The 25,412-nt window shown below is 41.1% G+C and overlaps 2 protein-coding genes and 1 long non-coding RNA gene across 3 annotated transcripts; all 3 read right to left on the bottom strand.

Annotated features, from left to right (window-relative positions):
- Window positions 1–5,979: 5,979 nt before the first annotated feature.
- Window positions 5,980–8,577, bottom strand: LOC116605569 (adenosine receptor A3-like). Its single transcript, XM_032368289.2, has one exon. The coding sequence runs from the start codon at window positions 8,458–8,460 to the stop codon at window positions 7,582–7,584; it is 879 nt and encodes a 292-aa protein (XP_032224180.2). The 5' UTR covers window positions 8,461–8,577; the 3' UTR covers window positions 5,980–7,581.
- Window positions 8,578–8,720: 143 nt separating this feature from the next.
- Window positions 8,721–9,629, bottom strand: LOC116618046. The gene is made up of 2 exons (XR_004296009.2): window positions 9,432–9,629; window positions 8,721–8,864 (listed from the first exon to the last, which is right to left on the bottom strand). It is a non-coding gene; the product is annotated as an uncharacterized LOC116618046 (long non-coding RNA).
- Window positions 9,630–10,359: 730 nt separating this feature from the next.
- Window positions 10,360–25,409, bottom strand: LOC5511910. The gene is made up of 13 exons (XM_001632239.3): window positions 25,372–25,409; window positions 25,244–25,302; window positions 22,970–23,083; window positions 22,543–22,639; window positions 19,887–20,012; window positions 19,685–19,709; window positions 19,429–19,518; window positions 18,680–19,135; window positions 16,617–17,060; window positions 14,914–16,191; window positions 13,850–14,096; window positions 12,679–13,340; window positions 10,360–12,311 (listed from the first exon to the last, which is right to left on the bottom strand). The coding sequence occupies exons 1-13, from the start codon at window positions 25,402–25,404 to the stop codon at window positions 10,630–10,632; spliced, it is 5,313 nt and encodes a 1,770-aa protein (XP_001632289.3). The 5' UTR covers window positions 25,405–25,409; the 3' UTR covers window positions 10,360–10,629.
- Window positions 25,410–25,412: the final 3 nt, after the last annotated feature.

Below are 25,412 nucleotides of genomic sequence, written 5' to 3'. Positions count from 1 at the left end.
AGGGGGGGGGGGGGGGGGGGTTGGGGGGTTTCGTAAGAACCACTCCTCCCAACTTGAAGGTCTGCCCTGGTGAAGGAAAATTTAAGTACTATTGCGAGCTGGGACGAGCTACCTAAGAGAAATGGTCCGCTAAATAGGTAAACAAATCCCCCCGTTAAAAATCCTGGCTACGGGCCTGAGTAGTGGGTGGTCCTGGCACTGACAACTATGACATGCTTCAAGACTACCCAGAATGCTTTAGCCAATAGAAGTACGAGTGGTGGTCTCTCCTTCGGCGGTCTCCTCTGTCGGCCGGTTACCCTTTGACTGCCGTGACTTATATGGTTGTGTGCTACAGTGGTAACACACTACATGAATCACGCATCTTGTTTGCGATAAGAGACGTCAAAAGAAAGAAAAGTTTTATATAAAACTTTTAACGATCTTTAAAGAACATCTGCCTGATATAATGAGGACAATCAAACATAACAAGTAAATCCAAGTATGTCAGGAATATCCTATCACACACTTGTAACATGACTTGCGCTCTTTTTCGTCGTCGGGATAGTAATCATAATATCGACTCTTGTCTATAATGGCATTTGCTGTAACCAAGCAATTCCGGCGCCACTGCCTCGTGAATCTATCCATCGCTGATATGATGGTTGGGTTCCACGATAACATACGCTACCAACATGTTAGGGCTCAAAGGCTGTTTGTTTAGTTTGAACTCTAGGTATACTTACAGTAGTTCGTGCTTGTAGATGTATTCACGAGTCCTGCGCCATTATTTTCGTTGTCAGAAGACAACACAATCTTCACCGAGCTTTCAGATCGAAGGCAGCTGTGCAGCAAAGAAGGAAAATGACCTAAAACCCTCTTCATAATAACAAATTGTTCTCTTCTAACTTGGCTCCCAGATGTTATCATATTCATCTAAAGTGGTAAGCGAGACCATGATAATGGCAACCGTGTTGCTGCGAATGATGAATTCTCTTATCAATAAGCTAGTATACGTGGTCAGAATCAAAGAGTTTCGCAATCAATTGATCGAGCTGTTGACATTCTCTACCTGCACAACACAAACGCACGTTGAACCGATGCACCCACCGACGTTAGCATTGTCAAGACAACCGGGTTGAACCGACGCCTTATCGACGTTAGCATGGTCGTCAACAAGACAACCGGGTTGAACCGACGCCTTATCGACGTTAGCATGGTCATCAACAAGACAACTGTGTTGAACCGACGCCTTATCGACGTTAGCATGGTCATAGAGAAACAAGACAACCGTGTTAAACCGACGCCTTATCGACGTTAGCATGGTCATAGAGAAACAAGACAAACGGGTTGAACCGACGCCTTATCGACGTTAGCATGGTCATCAACAAAACAACTGGGTTGAACCGACGCATTATCGACGTTAGTATGGTCATAGAGAAACAAGACACCCGTGTTAAACCGACGCCTTATCGACGTTAGCATGGTCATCAACAAGACACCCGTGTTGAACCGACGCCTTATCGACGTTAGCATGGTCATAGAGAAAAAAGACAACCGTGTTGAACCGACGCCTTATCGACGTTAGCATGGTCATCAACAAGACAACCGGGTTGAACCGACGCCTTATCGACGTTAGCATGGTCATAGAGAAACAAGACACCCTTGTTGAACCGACGCCTTATCGACGTTAGCATGGTCATAGAGCAACAAGACAACCTGGTTAAACCGACGCCTTATCGACGTTAGCATGGGTCATAGAGAAACAAGACACCCGTGTTGAACCGACGCCTTATCGACGTTAGCATGGTCATAGAGCAACAAGACAAAAAAAAACACCAGAAAGTGTAATGTTTGTTTACAAGCAGGGAAAAAACACCAGAAAGTGTAATGTTTGTTTAAAAGCAGGGAAAAAACACCAGAAAGTGTCATGTTTGTTTAAAAGCAGGGAAAAAACACCAGAAAGTGTCATGTTTGTTTAAAAGCAGGGAAAAAAACACCAGAAAGTGTAATGTTTGTTTAAAAGCAGGGAAAAACACCAGAAAGTGTAACGTTTGTTTAAAAGCTGGGAAAAAACACCAGAAAGTGTAATGTTTGTTTAAAAGCAGGGAAAATTCACCAGAAAGTGTAATGTTTGTTTAAAAGCAGGGAAAAAAAACACCAGAAAGTGTGATGTTTGTTTAAAAGCAGGGAAAAAACACCAGAAAGTGTAATGTTTGTTTAAAAGCAGGGAAAAAACACCAGGAAGTGTAATGTTTATTTAAAAGCAGGGAAAAAAACACCAGAAAGTGTAATGTTTGTTTAAAAGCAGGGAAAAAACACCAGAAAGTGTAATGTTTGTTTAAAAGCAGGGAAAAAACACTAGAAAGTGTAACTTTTGTTTAAAAGCAGGGAAAAAACACCAGGAAGTGTAATGTTTGTTTAAAAGCAGGGAAAAAACACCAGAAAGTATAATGTTTGTTGAAAAGCAGGGAAAAAACACCAGGAAGTGTAATGTTTGTTTAAAAGCAGGGAAAAAACACCAGAAAGTGTAATGTTTGTTTAAAAGCAGGGAAAATTCACCAGAAAGTGTAATGTTTGTTTAAAAGCAGGGAAAAAAACACCAGAAAGTGTGATGTTTGTTTAAAAGCAGGGAAAAAACACCAGAAAGTGTAATGTTTGTTTAAAAGCAGGGAAAAAACACCAGGAAGTGTAATGTTTGTTTAAAAGCAGGGAAAAAACACCACAAAGTGTAATGTTTGTTTAAAAGCAGGGAAAAAACACCAGAAAGTGTAATGTTTGTTTAAAAGCAGGGAAAAAACACCACAAAGTGTAATGTTTGTTTAAAAGCAGGCTCGTAGCCAGGGGGGTGCTCGGACTAACCCCCCCCCCTAACCCGGCTTGAAGGTCCGCTTAAAGTAAACAAAAAAATATGACGTTTGGCTGGATATGCCTTGCACACCAATATGTCTTTAAAATGACTATAAAATATTTTTTAAATAATTATCTTTATTATTATCGCTATGTTAAAAAGCACCCTATTAATAAAATTGTAAATACAAGTTTGAATTTATTGATTTATAAGATTGAAGTATTGATTGCCTAATGTAATAAGGTGAGGGGAGGGGTTACTGGAAATATGGGTTGCTCAAAAGGAAAAACGAACCTGAGAACGGGCCTGAGAAGTTAAACTAATAATCATGGCTACATATTGAGCTTATTGTTTCTTGGGTAAAAGTAGCGGACAATTTCTTAAAACAAATACAAAATTTAAGCCCAAGCTGTGACTTTAAATTAATTTTATTAAGATAAAAAGAACTTAGTTGAATTTATATATAATATTAGAAGCAGAGATTTTGTTGCATCTAAAAATTGGTAAGATACTATTTAATATCCTTATTATTTTTTTTTTTTTGGCTGGATAATACCGTGCACATCTATATGTCTTTATAATGACTATAAAAATATTTTTTAAATAATTATCTTTATTATTATCGCTATGTTAAAAAGCACCCTATTAATAAAATTCTAAATACAAGATTGAATTTATTGATTGCCTAATGTAATAAGGCGAGGAGAGGGGCTACTGGAAATATGGGTTGCTCAAATGGAAAAACGAACCCCCCCCCCCTCCCCCCGCTCAAAATCCTTGCTACGGGCCTGAGAAGGTAAACTAATAATCATGGCTACATATTGAGCTTATTGTTTCTTGGGTAAAAGTAGCGGACAATTTCATAAAACAAATACAAAATTTAAGCCTAAGCTGTGACTTTAAATTAATTTTAAGATACAAAGAACTTAGTTGAATTTATATATGATATTAGGAGAGATTTTGTTGCATCTAAAAATTGGTAAGATACTATTTAGTATCCTAGTGTTATTTCTTTTTTTTTTCACCTAATAAAAGCAAACATCTGAGAACAGTGTTGTTTTGTATGCAGTATTAGCTTTTGAAAAGGCAGGTGCAGTTTTAAGCTTTTCACTCACAACAAATGACCAAAAACACTCGTAGTGTCAGGCGAAGCAGTAGGAGTAAGGAAGTCTGACTACAGGGTAAAGTGATTTGGCATCGACTTTTCAATGTGCTTCCTGGAGACTTGAAACCTTAAAGAGCACGTCGCTTGACAAGTTCAACTTAGAAATGGAATCTACTTGAGGAAATATTCAAGAACAGATTTGAGATGTGTAATAAAACCTTGGCGTATCCATTCCAAGATATCCTTTCAGCGGTGATGGTATCTGAAGGAGTCATGATCCTGTTCGCCAACATGTTGACACTTGCAACCTTCGCCTGTAACTCGCACATGATCAAGCGCACAACCTACTGCCTGCTTAGTGTGGCGGCGGCAGACGGCTTAGTCGGGTTTAGCGCCATTCTCACTCATACTGCGCAAATCACTTGTACTTTTAACGGACCGTACAAGATCTTTTGCCAGTTTTTATGGCAGGTTTTTCAATCGGCATCACTATTTGGACTTGTTTTGGTCGCCGTTGAGCGTATGTACGCGACTGTTTGGGCCATCCGGCATAGAAATGCGGGAAGACGCTGGTACCTTGTCGGTATTGCGTTTGAGTGGGTACTTTCGACCGTGATGGGAATACTATACGTCGCAAGCAGCAAAGAAATTTCAAGATGGACAAAGACAGTTTTGACCATAGCTGCTCTCGTTGTCCTAAGTATCGCTTACGTTGCTATCTTCATAAAAGTGAAGAAACAAAGTCAACAACAAAGTTGCCAAAAGACAGGACAAGAAAGAATCAAGCGCGAGTGGGAACTGGCGAGGACATTATCAATTGTTACGGCCTTCTCTCTGCTAACTTGGATTCCAGACAGTATTTATCATTTCGTGCCGGGTTACGCGAGTTTTAGTGCGATTCACCAGTCTTTTCAAGTAGTTCGCTTGCTGAACTCTATCGTCAATCCGCTCATCTACTTTCTTATTCTTCACAATTTCCGCAGGGCACTGAGGAGCACAGTAAAGCGGTGCTTTTTCTGTAAGGGAGACCAGATTGCCCCGACAAATGACTTAATGAATTTATGAAGCAATGACAATCTGCAGAACGCCCCCCAACGATCGAAGTGTGTTTATGTCTGTGTGTATGTTCTTGTCCGCCACGCCTTATTATTGTTTTCATTGTGTAGCTCCCGAAAATATCCACCCCCCCCCCCCCCCCCATTGAGGGGATGGAAATTCCGGGGGGGTGGGGGTTTCAAACGCCCAGGAATTTCCAGAGGGGAGCGGGGGTTGAAGAAAGATTATTTAAATTCAGATATGAATTTCAAAACAAACACCTAAAAGCAATGTTATAAACGTTATTGACCAATTTCGATCGATAACATTGCGATAGCCCTCCCAAATCCGGCGATGGAAATGGATGTTTTCTCTCACTTGATACTTTGCTAGAATCACAAAATGGTGACTGGCAGACTATGTAGAGCGTCACAATTGCGAAGACGCTGTTCATTTTCTATCAAGCATCAGTTGTTCACGTATTTTAAACCAGGAAAGAGACAATACTGTATTCAGCATTTCTGTATTTTATTTTTTATGCGCCGGCTCGCCGAAGATATATAAAACCTAGCACGATCTATGCTAAGGGTATAAGCAAAAAACCTCACGTTCCAGGCTCACCGAACCTTTCGGATGGGTTTCACTGGAAATCAAGGAAAAGCGCAAGAGAACTCAATGATTTTCTTGCATTTGCCTTTGACTAAATCTAACTCGTGTTTGACCGATTTTCGCCTTTGTCTGACCAATTCTCACTTGTGTTTGACCCAATCTAATTTGTGCTGCGCTAGTGAACTCGCCTGGTATATGAAGTGAAATAATATCGACACAAATACATTACAGACTCCCCCCCCACACACACCCCCCCCCCCCCCCCCCCAAACACACACACACACACACACACACAGATACACACTTTTGCCGTTCAGCACGACCGGTGCAGCCGCTGTGGCATGGATGCGATTGATGAAGAAGCTTTTTTGTACTTTAAAATCCAAAAAGAAACAGAAAATATTTTGCGCAATGACCAATATTTACTGTTACGCATATCAGTTTTGACCTTCTTTTCAAAGTTAATTTCCTTTTTAATTTAGCTGCCTAAATATTTAACTCAATGACTAATTATTGTTCAGGAGTATTTACTTAACTTCCCTGGCGGCCTTTTTGCTTACTTATGGAAATGTGTTGCTACAGAATATAAAAACACTCGTTTCATTGAAAGCTGTTTTAACATGTGCTGTTACAGGGGATTTGTCGCCATAGGGGTACCTCGTATATAACAACGCTACTCGTATATCTTAAATCATAATAATCTATTTTGGCCAATTTGATTGTTTAATTACTGGGATACCTGTGGTAGCCTAGTCATCAAATGCAACTGTTCTGTCTTCTATGTCTTCGCGCAATATATACAAAGTTGCGCAATAACCCAAGAACCTTTGCGCCATTATAGTCGATACCTTGCTTGTTTAAAAAAACTTATGTGTAAATTTAAACAACTTTTGGTATCTTTTTAGAGGTAAACATGTCAGTGGTCATGTGTAGTGTAAGGAATGTAAAACTATAAAAATTATTTTTGGTACTTTGGTGCTTATTTTTTGGTATTTTGGTGCTTCCTTTAGATAAGTGTTGTTTTCTAAAATACCTTTATCCGTCTTGAATGTCATTTTATTTTTATGGAACATTTCAATTACATCTAGAGAATTGTGTTGTCTTTGTAGTATGCTATAATGTTAAGTCTGGATATTCTATAGCCCTCTCATTTGACATCAAAATATGTTTGTTTTAACAATATGATAGCATAAATAGATATCGTTGTTTTAAATAATGAATTTCATTTAAATTATCTTGTTAATAAAATATGGCTAACTTTGACACACATTGAGGGCAGTGAACAATTTTCAAGCACATTCTCAGTTTTCCTGGATGTTATTTAGGTCTTTACTCTGCTGTTGGGATAGTATTTGTACGATTTTTACAACGTAAAAGATAGGACAATCAGCCCCATCTACTTAATGGAGCACACCTCAAGTCCACCCCTACCTCAACAGATGATGCTTCTTACCTTTCTTGCCCCAATCAGTGTTGTGATGGCATTTGCAATAAAAAACAAGATTATACATATACACCTATTTCAATAAAGTTTGTCAGTGCAAATGACAAATGGCGATTGGCAAATGGCAGTTCCGCTACCGAAAGTAACCATGCGTCTCGAAGAATATGGATAAATCAAAACAATTATCCATTCAAGGTTACCAATGTTTGGCTCTGACATTGCAGGACTTTATTTAACTCATTAAATTTTACGAATTATTAGTACCCATTTTCACTGACAACCTTTTGTGAAATAGTTGCATTTCTATTGTATCCAAAGGTGATGTGCAGTAAAATCTTTGTCATACAGGTCACAACACAGGGCCCAAACAAATTGCAGATCTCAGGTATATCAGCAATCCTACGCGCAGGGTGTGATTTGATTTGCTTATGCTATCTATCAGTGGCTTGTGCTCCTATACCGTAGTTTTACTTATATTCCACATCCGCCTTAACAGCCTTACCAGCTTCCTGTAAATATAGCGCTAAATAAAGTTATTGTTGTTGTATTGTAATTGTATTAGGGCGTGTGTTTATCCGTCCTTGTCTCACTATTCGGAGCGACAAAGTTGTTCCTGCGACAGCAGAACACCAATCGAAGCAAGTAACCCAGTGTTCTTCTAAACTCCTTCATCCTACACACATAGACAAGAGGGTTCACCATGGAGTTCATCAGCCTGAGGAACTGGTACACCCTGTGCTGTACGCTTTTACCGTCATAGTATGGGACAAAGTGGTACACACTATCCGGCAACCAACACAGTAAGGAAAGAACGGTGACGATGAATAAAGTCTTGGCGAGCTCCCTCTCTCGCCTCTGAGCTCTTGGCAAGGCTGCTTGCTGGTGTTGTACGTGTTGCTTTTTCACTTTGATAAAGATTGCCGCATACGCCGCACAAATCACCACCAGCCCTGCCATCGATACAGCAGTCTTTCCCTTCTTGGCAAATTGATAGGTATATTCTTGTATATAAGTGACAGAAATGGATAGAGTTAACAGCCATGGAATCGCTATTCCAGCTGCAAAGACTCTTTTCTGGAGACAGCGATGCTTAAAGGGAAAATACGTGGCGTATAGCCTTTCTATTGCTACTATGATAAGTCCACAAATGGACGCAATTGAGACTTGAGAAAAGAGCCGGCAGAAGACTCGGAATAGACCGTGATATGAATCTGTAAGTTTAGCAGTGTTAGTGAAGAGAGCGCTTAACCCTATCAGGGTATCCGCAACTGCCACGCTTAGCAGAAAGTATCCGCTTCTTCTGATGAGATTCTTGTGGACGTAGAACGTTACAAGAGTCAAGGAATTGGCTAGGAAGATCACTAAGCCAGTAGTGGCCATGACTTCATACAATACCATTTTGATAACAACAACTGTTGTATTGGAGAAGTTTGGCATGACGATGGCCTTTATGTTTCTCTGATGATCTAATTTTTCTCTTGGTGATCTCTTTTTCTCTGGTGATCTCTTTTGCTCTGATGATCTCTTTTTCTCTGGTGATCTCTTTTTCTCTGATAATCTCTTTTTCTCTGGTGATCTCTTTTTCTCTGATAATCTCTTTTTCTCTGGTGATCTCTTTTTCTCTGGTGATCTCTTTTTCTCTGGTGGTCTCTTTTTCTCTGATAATCTCTTTTTCTCTGGTGATCTCTTTTTCTCTGATTATCTCTTTTTCACAGCTGATCTCTCGAGTTTGATGCGAGGTTTTTGTTCAGATGTTCTTGATCGTAGTCGTACTTTTAACGTCTGGAAGAAACTGAGTCTTTGCCTCCAGTGAGAAGCCACTATACATCAACCTTATGCACCTGCCGTCCAAAAAAAAAAACCCAATTGTCTTGATAAGATTTCATTACTAACAGTCGGAAACTAGAATTTCCGTGCACACAAAGGCACATCCAAGTGATGTTTGTTTTCATTTCATGTGTCATATCCCAATTAAAACATCAGTGGAAGATACAGTTGAAGTGCCCTCGTCAGCCACACCTTTGTTATTGGTTTCTTTCGAAAATGGAGAGAGAATTAGAATAAGAAATTTCGAACGATCTAAAACAAAGATGCGTTATTTTTAAATTATAATATAATAAATCTTATTAACCTATTCACCGGCCTAAATATCCATCATAAGCAAAAAAAAATTCAATAAAAACGTAGGGGGTCGTAAATCGCGTAGAATATTGATAACATCCGCAATACTAACTACGCTGAAGTCTACAACAATGCACATCGGTGTCTTTTGAGTCTAGTGATGGGGCGGTAGTTTTTTTGTCTTTTGCGTTCCGTTACAAGAGCAGTTGCCAGTGCAAAGTGTGCATTTTTAACTGAAATGATACGTTTTGAGATAGCGTTTTGGCGTCTTTTTTAATAATACTCACCTAAAATTGGTGTGGCAGGTTACTCTACCTCAGCCTGGATACGAAGGATACAGGCCTGGCATACATTACACCTCTAACAAAATGAGCTTGCTCGATTTACTGATTATTTGTATTAAATTTGTTCCTAGGAAGAGAACAAAAAGCAAAGAGTTTGAGGAAGTAAACAAGTATGTGATCTTTAATGTTCTATTTGAAGGGGGGCATTTTGTACAGGGAAGCATACATAGAATGCTTTAATTGGTGGAGAGGGGAGGGGTAACAGTTTATTTTAGGCAATTTTATTGCCTTTTTAGTAAAAAAAAATACACTTTTACAACTAAAAAACAATTATATTAAAATTGAACCCTGGCTATTTTTAGCTGAATTTCCCCCAAATAATAATAATAAAACAAAACAAAGTTCCCGTAAAATAAAACAAAACAACAAAGACCCCTCACCACCTATTTTGATTTTTTACAGCCTTTTAAAAAGGCAGTGTCATGGTAAGATCTATATTTCTATTTCTTCTATGCTTTTCACGTGATATCAAAGCAACGCTTCTCAAAACGTCTTTTTTCTTCGCTAATTTGATGCCCTGTACCTAATAAAAGACAATGCGCCTGTGCGTTACGAGTGTTGGACTTGAAATAGGGGGGGGGGGGGGGGGGTATGGTTTCAGTCTGTTTTTCTTACAATTTTGCTACAAAATACCCAGAAGTAAAAGGGTTATTGAGCCTTTTATATGTGATATAAGGCCATCTAATATTATGTCAACAATAGCAGGGGCACTCTCTTCATTATTGCAGTAGTTAACTATTATTGAATAAGTTGGTAACAACTTATTTGGTAACAATTGAATTATCGGATTAGAAAACTACTGTAGATTCCTTTGCGCCATATCAACATGTTACGCCTCTAAGCGTTATACTAAAAGAAAAAAGAATTCACAAAGTATTAAAATCTTTTATTTACAGGATTTCAGTGCTAGTGGGCAGAATATCATCACCACGGGTTTTTATGGGGAATTGCAAAGGACAAAACAACAACTTGTGAAACACATAGTATAAACAGCCGCATTCTCCGGTATCATACGATTACGCCCCTGGTCATTTTAAGCACAACCAGCTGTTAGGTAAACTTAGCTCATTTTTGTGAATCAATAAAGAGAAGACTTCATCAAAGCGTGTGTACCCGAGACTGGTAGATTGATCCAAACAATCTATCGCCTTCCCCTCTTGGCGCGTGGAGTTCTTCGCGACGCTCTCTTTGTAACCTTGACGGGAGAAGGCTTCTCTAAAATAACGTCACTATCGTCGCTATCCTCGCCATCTGCCTCTATTGTATCAGTACCTTCGAGCTCTGAGCTCTCGCCTAAACTGCTCTCTACCGGCCCCTGTCTGCTAGTACGCCTTGTGGACCTCTTTGCGTCTGCGGGCTCTGCGCTCGTGTGCATCCGTTTTTGCCTTAGTTTTGTGGTTTCTGGTCGCTCGTGGATTTCTTCAGCGTGGTCCAAAATGGAGTCTTGGGAGGCGTCTCGTTGTTTCTGGTTGCGAGTTGCTCGCGCTCTACGCAAAGGTGTCTCCGGGTCTGACCCGGCAATATCCTCCTCAGTTGACTGCGCCTGCGCCACTGGTCTACCCCAGCCTGCTCGGCCTCGGGTAGTAGTCCTGTGGCTATTCTGCTTCGAGGCAATATTATCTTTTCCATCCACCCTGTCATCGGGTGTTTCTGGGTTGGTAATCCCTCCCTCTACCAGCGCAGAGCTTCCTGTAGTCTCGTCTCCCATGGCATCAGGTCCCCCCTCGATCATCGCCTTAAGGTGCTCCCCTGCTCTTGGTGGAACACCAGAGCTTGTACGTCTCTTCTTGGCTTGAACGCTGCCACGCCCACTCGCCGATTCTTTGGCGTGACTCGGCTCGCTGTCTGATACACCCTGTTCAGACTCTGTAACGTTTGCCTGCTCCGAGCTTTGCGTCAGTGACTTAAGTTTTCGGCCTCGGGGTTTCCTATTACTGGCAGGCTCTAGGGTTGGGCTTGGAGGGATTGGCAGTACTTCTTCTGCCCCGAGGTTGTCACCATCAATGTCTTCTTCCTTATCCAATGCACCAGGCTCATCCTGGGCATCTATATTGGTCCTTTGTGCAGTACGCCTTCCTCCAGGGGGTCTACCCCTTCGCCCCCTCCCCCTCTTAGCATTCCTAGTGGGGCTAGTGGGAGCTGTGTTCACCGATGCCTTTTCATTACCGTGCTCCCCTTCACGGTCTGCTGCCTGGTGTTCTGGTGATGGGCTTTTTGAATTAGCCGAGCTTTGCGAAGGTTCCTCTTTTTCTATTTCTTTTTCCAGCGACTGCTCATTTCCTGATATGTCTTCCCCCACACGTTTTCGCCCTCTTCTTCCTCTAGCCGGCGGGGACGCCGCACTTCTTGGAGGGGACTCCTGCTCCATCCTCACGGGTGATTTGTCACCACTTCTACCAAGACCCCCTCTCTGTTTAGAGCCGACCTCACCCCTGCCCTTTCCTCGACCACGGCCACGTATAGCAGGGCTACTTAGTCCTTCTCCTGTATCGGCGGCAGACTCTTCTGCTCGAGCACGTGAACCTCGCTTCCTCGAGGCGCCTCGGGCAGATTTACGCCCTCCTCGTCCACGTCCCCTTCCTCTTACAGGGGAGGGAGCATCTTCGGTATCTGCTTCCACGGCAGTCAGGTCGGAAAGGCTCTGGACTGGCGTGACAAATTCCTCGTCAGATTCCTCCTCTTCTTTATCATCTCCAGTGGTTGCGGCACATCTGTTAGATTGACCAGTTTGCCTGTTTTGTATGTCTTGTTTGTTGGATGTTTTGTCGTCATAATCGTCCGCCGTGTAATGAGGCATCTTATCACTTGGGTGTGAGGACGTGTCTGAAGCAAAACAGAAAAAAAGACCTTTAATTGATTTTGTCCTTATTTAGAGCTTTGAGCGCCATACACACAAAATAAGAGAAGATACATTTGAACAAGTGCGTGGGTTTCTTTCTCAGCTACTGCGCTCCACAGATCGACTCGGCGGCTATCATCTCCTCAAACATGTCTCTACTGCTACCAACGGGGACAGTTTTCCAGTTGTCGAACTAAGGGTGCAGCAGATGAAAAAGAAACCCACGAACTGTGCAAGCTTACGCCTTTCCGCATTCCATGCACACGTGACGTCCACAATGACATTCGGGAATCATACTCCATGCCACATTCCACGCACCCTTTACACGTGACGTGCACAATGACATCCTACCTTCTGCCTCAGCAGCAGCATCAGAATCAGTGCCAGCGGTGAGACCAGCATCAGCTGCAGAGGTAGCACTGGGGGGAGGGGCGGGTGGATCCACCCCTGGGGGGAACTCATCATAGCTCAGGAGATCTCCATGCTCTTCGCTCAGTGAGTTTGGTTCCGGCTCATGGGCTCCTTCCTCTTCTTGCCCCGCCCATTGCAGCTTCTGCAGATACGCCTTCATGGTGTTGTCTCCACTGTCATCACCTCGTGCCTGATCAATACGATTCAGAATATCCTCGAACCGGTCCGCATCCTTTTTGGCTCTCTCATTGTCATCCTGGACAGGCATTGCTGCTTCGTTGCTTCCCTCGCTGTGTGTGTTCTCCTCTACCCATGCATCTGTTCCCTCGGTAGGTATTGTCTTGGTTGTGGAGGTGGTATGGGTAGTAATACTGCTGCTGAAGCTTGCTGTGGTGTCTTCCGCTGTACCAGCAGACCAGTGAGAAGCACTGGAGGATGGAGGGTGGTATTGGTTGCCTTGGGGTGCTACAGGTGGGGGGAAGTGGGCAGGACCAGGCGGCAGGCGATGGGGAGGGTGGTGGTAGCCTCTTTGCGCGAATGGTGGCGGAGGAATACGTGGATCAGTTTGTGAAAAGTATGGCTGAGGATAGCTACTATCATATCTGTGATAATAGAACACAATTATCAGACATCACTTTTCACTGTAGAAGCAAAAGAGGTAGATAATCAAAAACACTTAAAAATATAACAAACAGCTACTAGGTACAGGAAATTCTGGCTTAACATCTTGAGAAGTGTATGTATTGCTTCACTTTGGGAGGGTTAATTGGCTATATTTAACTACTATTAACTAATATTAATACTATTAACTAATATTTAATACAGTAGTTAAAACTACTGTATTGGTGTAATGTATAAGCATGTGTGTCCATAATGACTGCGGGTAAAGCAGGTTATGTTGCAGTGTCTGTTGGTATAGCACTTTGGGAGGGCTAATTGACTTTATTTAGCAACTGTATTATTGTGGTGATGCAACAAATCTTTAAGGGATCCTTTACTTTGTTTGCGAGTATGAAATATCTTAGAGAACGCAAAAGTACCTCCAACATGACAGTTTGTATTTGTTGTCGTACAAGGAACAATCAAAATGGCAACTTAGAAGACAGCTTACCCATAATAGGATGACGATGAGGTTGTATCCCAGCTTGGCTCTGTACCATAGGTGTGTTGGTAGCCTGTAGCATACCCTGATGTACCTCTGGCCGGGGGAGGATGCCTAGTAGGGCCAGGCGGTGGATACCAGTTAGGCCCATAGCCAGGAGGCGTCTGCCGCGGTGCTCTGAGGCTGTACCCTGGGTGTGGCGGATAGTAGGGGGCTGGTGAGTTTCCGCCGTCAGCATTGGGAGGGGCTGCACTTCCTAGGCAAAATAACACATACCATATCAATAACACATACCATATCAATAACACATACCATATCAATAACACATACCATATCAATAACACATACCATATCAAGACAGAAAACTTAAACATTCAGGTGGCTTTTGAGAAACTAGATTTTGTCATTAATATGAATTTAATCAGAGCAGAATAAATGGTGGATAACACATAAAGTTAATATTTTGTATCTAAAAAAATAAAATCTATACACTGAACAGGAAGCTTTGTCTGGTATCATGGCTCTAAAGTAACTCTGAATGTGAAGTACCTAACTTTTAAAAGCAATTTGATTATTTGCTACAGCATATGAACCTAAAGAGAGTGCATCCTAGATGGTACCTGAAGCAGGGGAGTGCAACGTAGAGGGGGACCTGAAGCAGGGGGGTGCATCCTGGGGAAACCTGAAGCAGGGGGGTGCATCCTGGGGAAACCTGAAGCAGGGGGGTGCATCCTGGGGAAACCTGAAGCAGGGGGGTGCATCCTGAGGAAACCTGAAGCAGGGGGGTGCATCCTGGGGAAACCTGAAGCAGGGGGTGCATCCTGGGGAAACCTGAAGCAGGGGGGTGCATCCTGGGGAAACCTGAAGCAGGGGGGTGCATCCTGGGGAAACCTGAAGCAGGGGGGTTGCATCCTGGGAAACCCTGAAGCAGGGGGGTGCATCCTGGGGAAACCTGAAGCAGGGGAGTGCATCCTGGGGAAACCTGAAGCAGGGGGGTGCATCCTGGGGAAACCTGAAGCAGGGGGGTGCATCCTGGGAAAACCTGAAGCAGGGGGTTCATCCTCGGGAGGTACCTGAGGCAGGGGGTTGCATCCTGGGGGAAGGGGGTGGCACTCTAGGTGCCACAGGTGGTGTCGTCTGAGTAGCTGTGACTGGCTCCAAAGGAGACTTCTGTGGACTTTCTGCTAAAGGCGAGAAAGGAACTCTTGGGGTCACTGTAGGAATTCTTGGGCTGGGTTCCCCATGGTGAGTTGCTCTAGAATAGGGCACTCTTTGATGATGTGTTTCAGGAAGGGGAACCCTCTGAATAGGTGCTCCTGGAGGGGGCACTCTTTGATAGGGTGGTCCAGGAGGGGGCAATCTTGGATGATATGCTCCAGAATAGGGCAGTCTTTGATAAGGTGCTCCTGGAGGGGGCACTTTTGGGTGAGGTGCCCCTGGAGGGGGCACTCTTGGATGAGGTGTTCCTGGAGGGGGAACTCTTGGGTGAGGTGCTCCTGGAGGGGGCACTCTTGGATGAGGTGCTCCTGGAGGGGGAACTCTTGGGTGAGATGCTCCTGGAGGGGGAACTCTTGGGTGAGGTGCCCCTGGAGGGGGCACTCTTGGATGAGGTGCTCCTGGAGGGGGAACTCTTGGGTGAGGTGCCCCTGGAGGGGGCACTCTTGGGTGCGGTGCTCCTGGAGGGGGTACTCTTGGGTGAGGTGCTCCTGGAGGGGGCACTCTTTGGTGAGGTGCTCCTGGAGGGGGCACTCTTGGGTGAGGTGCTCCTGGAGGGGGCACTCTTGGGTGAGGTGCTCCTGGAGGAGGCACTCTTGGGTGAGGTGCACCTGGAGGTGGGACTCTTGGGTGTGGTGCTCCTGGAGGGGGCACTCTTGGGTGAGGTGCACCTGGAGGGGGAAATCTTGGGTGCGGTGCTCCTGGAGGGGGCACTCTTGGGTGAGGTGCTCCTGGAGGGCGAACTCTTTGGTGAGATGCTCCTGGAGGGGGAACTCTTGGGTGAGGTGCTCCTGGAGGGGGAACTCTTGGGTGAGATGCTCCTGGAGAGGGTACTCTTGGGTGAGTTGCTCCTGGAGGGGGCATTCTAGCATAAGGTTCTCCAGGAGGTAAAGCTCTTGTGTATGGTCCATCTGGTGGAGGAACCCTTGAATAATGGGAGCCAGGATAAGGTGGTGTTTGGGAAGCTCCTTGAGGCGCTCGTGGTGGGTACACATCTACGGGTGCCCTGATGGGGGGTGGTGGAATCCGTGGGGGAGGACCCATTCCAGGAGGTGGTATTCTTGTGGGAGGTCGCATCCTAGGGTGTGGCATGTACTGTGGTGGTGGATATCCTGGTGCTGTTTGGTAAGACATGTCTATGAAACAAAGATTCACACAAGATTATCTTGTGTCAGGAATCAGGCCTATAGACATTATTATTTGGTTCAAAAATTATCTTCTATGTTTTTATACTTCCACCTTAACAGTTATGTGAAGTAAGTTGTAAAGGATGCAAAAAGCATGCTATCTGATGGACATGAGCTTTACTAGCCCACCAGTATGACAAAGAAATACTTCAGTGAATATAAGAACAAAATTTCCAATTTATGTCTAAGAAAAATGTGGCTTTCTCCAGAAAACTTCTGATGATTTGTGAGTGCTTAAAAGTTGCTTTTTGTTGTTGTTGTTTTTGTCGCCTAAAGCTGGATCGCTCGAGAGTTTGTCACCCAAAAAGTCACATGATTTCTTAGTGCAATTGCACATTTCCCTTCAATGTGACAGCGGCACACTTGCTAATCACCTGATTCTGGTGCTTGATGGGGGTCATAATAATAATAGGGCTCTGTGCTTGTGCTCACTGATGCTGCTGTATATGATGGCGGATATGCAGATGCTGCTGTAGTGGTCTCTGACAGGTACACAGATGCCGCTGTGTAGGATGACGGGTACGCAGATGCTGCTGTGTATGATGACGGGTAAGCTGATGCTGCTGTGGTGGTTTCTGATGAGTACACAGGTGCTGTTGTAACGTACGATGGTGTGGCTGTTGTATCGTACAATGGTGTGGCTGTTGTATCGTACAATGGTGTGGTGGTTGTTGTAGGTGAGGACACTGTTGCCATCTCTGCAGCCTGAGCACTGCTTGGGTCAATGTCGTAGATGAGCTCCAAGTTTGTCTTTGACCAGTCTAGGTTGAAGCCAAACTGGCAGCTTTGGCATTGAAAGGATGGGGGTTCACTTGAACCTAATGCAAACAAACATGATGTCATCATTTGATCCATTGATGGTATTCACTAATAGACACAATACAATTTCAAACACATTCAAGTATGACATAAATGCCTGAATAAAAGCAGGGGCGGATACAGGGGGGTGGGTTGGGTGGATATCCACCCCCCTTTTTGAGTGAAAGATCTGAGATCTATGTGACCTATGAAGAACCACTAGATCAGTAACATGCCTTCTATCCGGCCATTATCCACCCCCATTTAGAAATCCTGGATCCGCCCCTGAGAAGAATGTTGAGAGTATTTTTTTCAAGTTTTTATTTTGCTGGCCAAAATAAAGGAAGAAGAATAAACATGTTCAAAGAAGAAGAAACATTTAAATATAATATAAATACAATATATTGTAAGTCACATCTAAACGTGGCTTTGGTTAGACACAGGAAAAAGCACAGTTACACCTCTTCAACTACTAGTTCAACAATATACTGTACAGCACAAGAAGAGAAAAGACTTTATTGATATTATGGCAATGCATGGGTGTTTGACATCATAGCACTACTGTGAGCGCAATCTTATGTCAAGCTACTGACTTGCTTTTTCCAATATTGTATGTTTCAAGTACGCTGTTATTAAAAAGTTGATAATTCTACTGAACCCTTTGGTCATCTCTCTTTCAGGCACTGAACAGTGGAATCAGGAGTTATAAAAACAAGGATTTCAAGTAAGGGGGCTGGGTTATCCAGTAGATTTCCTAATATTTCTTGTTATTTTTAAGCCAAATATTTGGAAATAAGTGGCCAGGCCCGCCCACTCCTAGAAAATATGGGGACCCACCCCTAGATCTGCCCCTGGTGACTATCCCAGTATCTTTCAGAAACTCGCAGTTTTTCTTCTTTTCACTGTGAGTAACTTGTTGCAATCTTTATTCAACCATTGCTGTTTTAAAGCAATAATTGCACCAGCTTACTTCTGGTAGAATCTATCCGAATCCACGCTTTAACAGGCCATCCACTCTAAAGTATCAGTCACACCCTCAAAGAAACTTTCAATAGACACAATATTGAAATATTTTTCGGGTTTTCTGTTAAAAAGCTTTGGAGGTTGTTACATAATTGAGCAGAACTAGAATGTGATTGCAGCTTTAAGTATTCCCTGCCCCTAATATATTTGACACAATCATAGCGTGAGTTTTTGGCATTTTGATAACATGGTAATGAAAAAGACAGCAGAATTACCTGTGGATAAAGAAAAGCAGTTAGAGTTGCATTGTTTACTACTGTAGAAAGTGACAAAAATTCTAAAATACTTTGAAAAAAGATTTGAAACAGATTTGCTTACAACTTCTTCCATACTTATCCTCAAAAGTAACTAGAATGAAAGCAATAAAAATTTTATCTTGTCATTGTTTATATTTTGCAAATAAATAATTTGAAAGGCACCATTGAGCCTTAAGCATAAAAAGTATTTTTTAGTAAACAAAAAAATTAGTTTGAGATTATATTCTTTCAAATAAATCATTGGCTTAAACTGTCACATTATTCAATCGACTCAATCACTTTAGTTGTGCAAAAAAAATGTTATAACATTGAATAGTTATTGTCTACTTTTAATAGTGAGTCAAATTTGAGAAACTCACCTTTTGCCATTTTAAAGGCCTGCTGCCTCCTCAACAACAGCTGCAGCGTGGGCGGTAGGTCAGTATCTCTCATGCCCGGTGACACCACGATGATGTACTTGACATTAAAGGAATAACAGTGGGGGCAGCTACCATCACTCGAGACGGGATACTGATCAGATGATGATGGTGCATCATCTGATGTTGTTGTTGTACTCACGACAGGGTGATGACTGGAAGATGATGCAATATTACTTGACGTTGTTGCAGTTGCTGTGTCACTAGTTGACGATTTAGAATAATAATAATGCACAGTCTGTAAAGCTTCATTTTGGATTTTTTCTTGTTCCTTTGCGAGCATTTGTCTGATGAGTTCTTCCTCATCAACGTCATCATCATCATCATCATCATCTGGATTTTCATCAGCATCATTATCGCTGGCCTCTTTTTCACCCTGATCTGACTCAGCAGTTGACTCTGGACAGGAACCACAAAGTTTCATAATGAATCATGAATAAAAATAATAACAACAACATCAACAACAAGAGCAGCAGCAACAATAATACTACTAATAATAATACTAGCAATATTAATACTACTACTAATAATAACGGCACTAATAGTAAGGATAACAGTTATAGTAAAAATAATAATAAATAATCCTTATAGGAGTGCCATTAACTAAAAATCACAAAATTCCTCAACAATATTGCAGATAATGAAAGTTTTTACTATGTACTATATTACAGTATGTACTATGTATAATATACCTTCAGGCTCCAAAGGGCTTACTGCATTATCCTCACAACTTTCCTCATCAACAACAGTCCAAGACTCTTGGGAGATACCATGGGCTCCCTCTGTTCTCAAATCAGAGGGAAAAAAGAAAATAATTAGTCAGAATCAGATCAATTCAGTTTGTAAATTGCCTGTTTATGACTTTGATTCAACAACATAAGCACAAAAATAAAAACAAAAAATGCTGAATGAAAATAGAGAGTCTGAGAAAGTTAGTAGTTCATTTACCTGGGGTATAACTAGTGACTGCCTCCTTTATATTGCCATAGAAAAAAATACAAAGAAACAAATTCAGACATATCGAAAAAGGACCCATCCAGTGTTGTCTCAGATACACCAGATTTGTAAAACATATACACAAATTAAGAAAAGATAACATTTCTAAATTCTTATTTCAACTTGTAAAGTGCCCTTGCCAGTTTGTTCTTACCATGTGACTGTTGGGGTCTTCTGAGAGAAAAATGCTTTCCAAAGAAACTTTGTGCCAATCGACATTAAAGCCAGCACCCAGAGGGTCAGGGGGGCAAAAGCCACGACATAGAAAAGTGGGTGGAGCCTGAAACAATTACACGATTACATCAATTATCTAGGTAAAAAAGTTTAAATAAAGTTAAAATAGAACTTGCTTATATAACTTATATATTATGTCGCAAAAATAGTAAGAGAACAACTGTAAGAGTAAAATCTCAATTTCTTAGTGACCATTGATACAAGAAATAATATTATTTGAATCTTAATACAGAAAATACCCTAGAGCAGCAAATAACTCAATTAAAAAAATTGCATGATATAGGCTAACAGACAGACAAACTAACAAACTATAGCCTCTCAACATGGGGTGTAAAAAAGACAAGTTGCTTATTGTATTTGTGATATTTTTAGAAATAGAATGTCATAACTCATCAAAACATGTATATGGTAATCTTTAGCTTTTGGGGGAAGGGTCAGGCTTTGTTCAACTTCTTTGTAAAGGAAGGTACAGTAGGTTTCTTTTATCTCCCATATCTCATATATGGCACTAATCAAGAAATTTTAAGAAAAAAAAGAAGCAGAGGCAAGGCAAAGTGCATCCGGGAATATCCCCATCAAAAAAGAATAATAATAATATACTTACTTGTGAATGTTTGTAAATCATCCTCATGCCAGGCTAGCATAAAGGACTAAGTTGACTAGTATGACACGCATCATTAATATTTATAAATAGCATTGCTGCTGGAGTCTCATAGTACTACTGCTAGATGTATGCAAAAAAAAAAAAACACAGAAACTATTGCTTCTCCTAGCCAAAATAGAAATCAAGCAATTTGGTGTATGTGGAACATGAATATGTCACAGCAGTCTAGCGAATGGGCAAAAAATGAAGGCTATTTAAGCAAATGCATGTTACTGTAAGCATGTTACGATCAACAAAATCCAAATAAGCTCAATAATCCTAACTACTTGAGACAACTTGTGTCTCGTTGGGCCAAGCAACACAAGAGAATATAAGTCAAGGCTATTTCATCTTAAACTACAGTGGAACCGTGATAACTTCAACACCATGCTAACTGGACTGACTTCAAGTTACCTAGGGACAAATTCAATCATTTCTACTCATATTACTCAAACTCCCTGCTAACTCAAACTGTTTTTCTTTTTCTTTTGTACATTCTAGTTAGCAGGTTTCATTATATTCTCACTCCTTGACATAATTATCAATAAAATTGCTCTAACAATTTGTTTCTATACCACAGTATTGGGAGGATGTGTTTTTTTTTTATTGAAAACGATTTTTCATCTAGTCACCAGCAGGCACCTCAACTTATGAAGAAGTGGCCATAGAAATACCAAGTTAACCCAAGTCACCCCCAAACTAGCACAAGAAAAGTGGCCATAGAAATACCAAGTTAACCCAAGTCACCCCCAAACTAGCACAAGAAAAGTGGCCATAGAAATACCAAGTTAACCCAAGTCACCCCCAAACTAGCACAAAAAAAGTGGCCATAGAAATACCAGTTAACCCAAGTCACCCCCAAACTAGCACAAGAAAAGTGGCCATAGAAATACCAAGTTAACCCAAGTCACCCCCAAACTAGCACAAGAAAAGTGGCCATAGAAATACCAAGTTAACCCAAGTCACCCCCAAACTAGCACAAGAAAAGTGGCCATAGAAATACCAAGTTAACCCAAGTCACCCCCAAACTAGCACAAGAAAAGTGGCCATAGAAATACCAAGTTAACCCAAGTCACCCCCAAACTAGCACAAGAAAAGTGGCCATAGAAATACCAAGTTAACCCAAGTCACCCCCAAACTAGCACAAGAAAAGTGGCCATAGAAATACCAAGTTAACCCAAGTCACCCCCAAACTAGCACAAGAAAAGTGGCCATAGAAATACCAAGCTAACCCAAGTCACCCCCAAACTAGCACAAGAAAAGTGGCCATAGAAATACCAAGTTAACCCAAGTCACCCCCAAACTAGCACAAGAAAAGTGGCCATAGAAATCCCAAGTTCACCCAAGTCACCCCCAAACTAGCACAAGAAAAGTGGCCATAGAAATCCCAAGTTCACCCAAGTCACCCCCAAACTAGCTTTTGTTTGGAAGGGGCATTAGTTGGAACTGAAGATCCTGGGTGATATACATGATAATAATAATAATAATAATGATAATGATAATGATAATGATAATGATAATGATAATGATAATGATAATGATAATGATAATGATAATGATAATGATAATGATAATGATAATGATAATGATAATGATAATGATAATGATAATGATAATGATAATGATAATGATAATGATAATGATAATGATAATGATAATGATAATGATAATGATAATGATAATGATAATGATAATGATAATGATAATGATAATGATAATGATAATGATAATGATAATAATAATAATAGCAGCAGCCAGTACTCAGAACTACCTGAAATATAATTATTGATAGAAATAATAGTCCACAGCATTTGTACTGTGTGCAAATAATGCCTTGTTGTTGTTGTTGCTGATGATGGGAACACAAGCATTTGAGGAGATTGAAGAGAGAGGTAGACAAAGAACTCAATTGACTGTTTTTCCGTGGTCTAACCTTGCAGCCATGCTTATCTTGACTGGACCACAGGACAGCTTTCCCTTTCGCTATGAGAGTGTGAAGTATCTCTGGCATGTCACCCAGGGCAAACAGTCTAAAGAATGACAAAGAGACATTTGTTATGCTAAAGTTAAAGATAAAATGACTGGATAAACTATGGAATGTGGTTGCTCAGCATAGAGAATCACAAAAAGATAAAGAGTTAGAGATCATACAGAATGGTAAAAAAGATGAACTATTGTATTTTTTTTTTGTACTGTAGTTCTAGAAGGATGGCAATTAACAAAAAAACAGTCAGAAACTCTATTTACAGCTGGTTTACTCTTTGATTTCAACTTTGATATTTACTAAGCAACAACCCATTTAAATTGAAGTCAATCAGAAACTAGTTTCAACAACAAACGTATAGTGATGTTAGACTTACTCATCCAGGATAACAAAAACCACATCAGATGTTCTGCAGCGGGGGCAAAGACCATCCTCAGAAACTGTGAATTTCCCACGAAGGTGACTGCCTTGTATCTGCTGGTCTGGATCCCTGAGGAAAGTTATCAAAGAATGTATGATACAACCCACTATTTGAAGTTCTCTACTCCCTGAGGAGGCCATAGGGGATCATACAAGGCAACTCTATTCTTAACAAAAAGGAGCTCACAAAGAAACAAGCCCTTTGCAACCTGTTATATGACTTGTACATTTCCCTTCAAAGCAAATAAGCTGTTGCGTCTAAGGTGTTTGTTTGTTTGTTTAGGCTAAATTTTAATAGACATAACTTGAAGTAAATCAGCAAGATTTTTATTACATTGATCAAATTGGAAAGCTTGAAATTAGATGGCAAGTCAAGCAGCTAAGAATATCTTGATAATCGTTACCCCAACATTTTGGTTCAATTTCTATAATATCAGCATTATTCAAATTGTGATAAGAGTTAATAATAAGAATAGCACCTTTAATGTAAACATCACAAGGTGTTCATTGTCATGGGATATATTTAAAAAAAGGATGTCATATCATATCAACTGAAACGAAAACAATAAAAAAAAGTTCACCTTTGTTAGAAATGTCAATAATTTGCATATCCACTGCTAAAAATATTATGCAAATCTCCTTACTTTGAAACATTTGAGTCACCATCATTAAACATCTGAGTCACCATTACAAACAAAAAATGAAATAGAACATGACATTAGTTTAATTCTCAAACATTTAGTGGAAATCTCAGTTGTTTGCATCTCAACTTCTCAAGTCTCTTATCTCGTAGTTGTTCAAATTCAAGTTGTCAAGCCTTAGTTAAATTGTTAGCACACTCTTACAAAGATTCACAGGTATGCTTTGCAACAGACTTGGCCCTTTTTATATGCTTTGCTGCTTATAATTTTATACAATGTACGCTTAAAAAGGGCTTAATCAAATATTCTTAATATATCTGGTGGCTTCTTGGCATTATATTTTACAGTCTGGATATATGTGAGCGGCAATTGCTCAATGATGTTCAACTTTCTCTTCTTTTACCATGTATACTTGTGTAATCGAATAAAGATAGAGTTTTCAATAAATAGTTAAATATCTATTTTTCAGACTGTCAATTGAAACCCCCACCCCCACCCCCATGGTCCTGGGGCAGGGTGGGGGATTAGACTTTGACGCTGTACAAAACAGAGAAAACTCCCCACCCCCCACGGGACAAAACTGCAGTCAAATGCCCCTACCCCTCTGGATGCAAACTATAGGTAACTACCCGACAACAAGTTGTCTGAAATAAGCTTTTTTTATCTTCCAAAGCCAGTACTTTTCAGTGAGTACATTCGTACCAATAACTATGAAGATAGCAATTAACAAAAAAATGGGAAAATTAAATTATCTTCATCTGGCCTTAGTTATCATTTATATTCATTTTCACACATTTCGCCATGCAACTTGCCACATGCTGATACATGGAATTGCTTGCTACAAAAGAGAAGTCTCAAGCCAGAAACTGACATGAGTTTTGCAAAGTGCATGTCTGACGCTATTCACTTGTCCACAAACCCCCAGGGTGGGGACAAGTCTTAGAGTCAAAATCCGTCAATCCCCCACCCCCTCGGGACAGATTCTTGTTCAAAAGTGCTTTACCCCCATGTTAACCCCACACTTACCCAGAACCATGGGGGTGGGAGTTTCAAATGAGTAGTGCATAACTATAATCATTGTTCAAACCATGTATTTGTCAAAACTTGTATCTGATTAGGACTACCATTTCAGGTTAAAATTGCAGGTATTGGGGTCCTCTCCAAAATGGGTGACTCGTGTGTTGTAAGAAAAACGCGCAAAGAATGTCTAAGAAATTGGTAAAACAACACAAAAATTTGTTATAAATCATTAATTTAAGAAAAGTGGTCCCGTGACTTGTTGGAAATATGTTTACGGAAAACAAAAAGGTAGTCATGCGGGGATTTCTGGTGATTTTTTCAGTCAAGTCACGACCCTAAAATAAATAAAAAATAGTTTTATGCGGAGAACCGAGAAATTGTGATAATCACAGGAAAATAAAAAATATATACATATCTGATACAGCTGGGGAATGCTGATAATACTAAGATGCAAATAAGTAAGTAAACGAAACAACACGCAATGCTGAGAAAATTTCCAACTGGTTTGGCGTCGTGAGCAATATTCAAATTTTGTCAGAAATCGTATAAACAAAGCTGGTAATACTAACTGTTTATCTTCCGTGTCGGAGTCATCATCCTGGTAATCAGCTATGATGGATAAAAATGCCTTTAAATAAAACAAACCGTTAAAACCCCGTAAAAATAACTATTTTCAGGGATGTTTTCTCGCACTCACCGTCGCCATATTGGAAGTGTCCCAGAAACCCATGCGGGACG

Source organism: Nematostella vectensis, chromosome 7 (genome assembly GCF_932526225.1).
Source record: "Nematostella vectensis chromosome 7, jaNemVect1.1, whole genome shotgun sequence".
Taxonomy (NCBI): Eukaryota; Metazoa; Cnidaria; class Anthozoa; order Actiniaria; family Edwardsiidae; genus Nematostella; species Nematostella vectensis.
This window is presented reverse-complemented; position numbering and strand designations above follow the sequence as displayed.

Excerpts from the sequence above, each read along its gene's own strand:
- LOC116605569 (XM_032368289.2), bottom strand. The coding sequence starts at position 8,460 with ATGCCAAACTTCTCCAATACAACAGTTGTTGTTATCAAAATGGTATTG.
- LOC5511910 (XM_001632239.3), bottom strand. The coding sequence starts at position 25,404 with ATGGGTTTCTGGGACACTTCCAATATGGCGACG. Across the intron at positions 13,341-13,849 it reads TCATCGTCATCCTATTATGG|ATATGATAGTAGCTATCCTC; the intron begins GTAAGCTGTCTT and ends CTATTATCACAG. Across the intron at positions 12,312-12,678 it reads TGCTGCTGCTGAGGCAGAAG|ACACGTCCTCACACCCAAGT; the intron begins GTAGGATGTCAT and ends GTTTTGCTTCAG.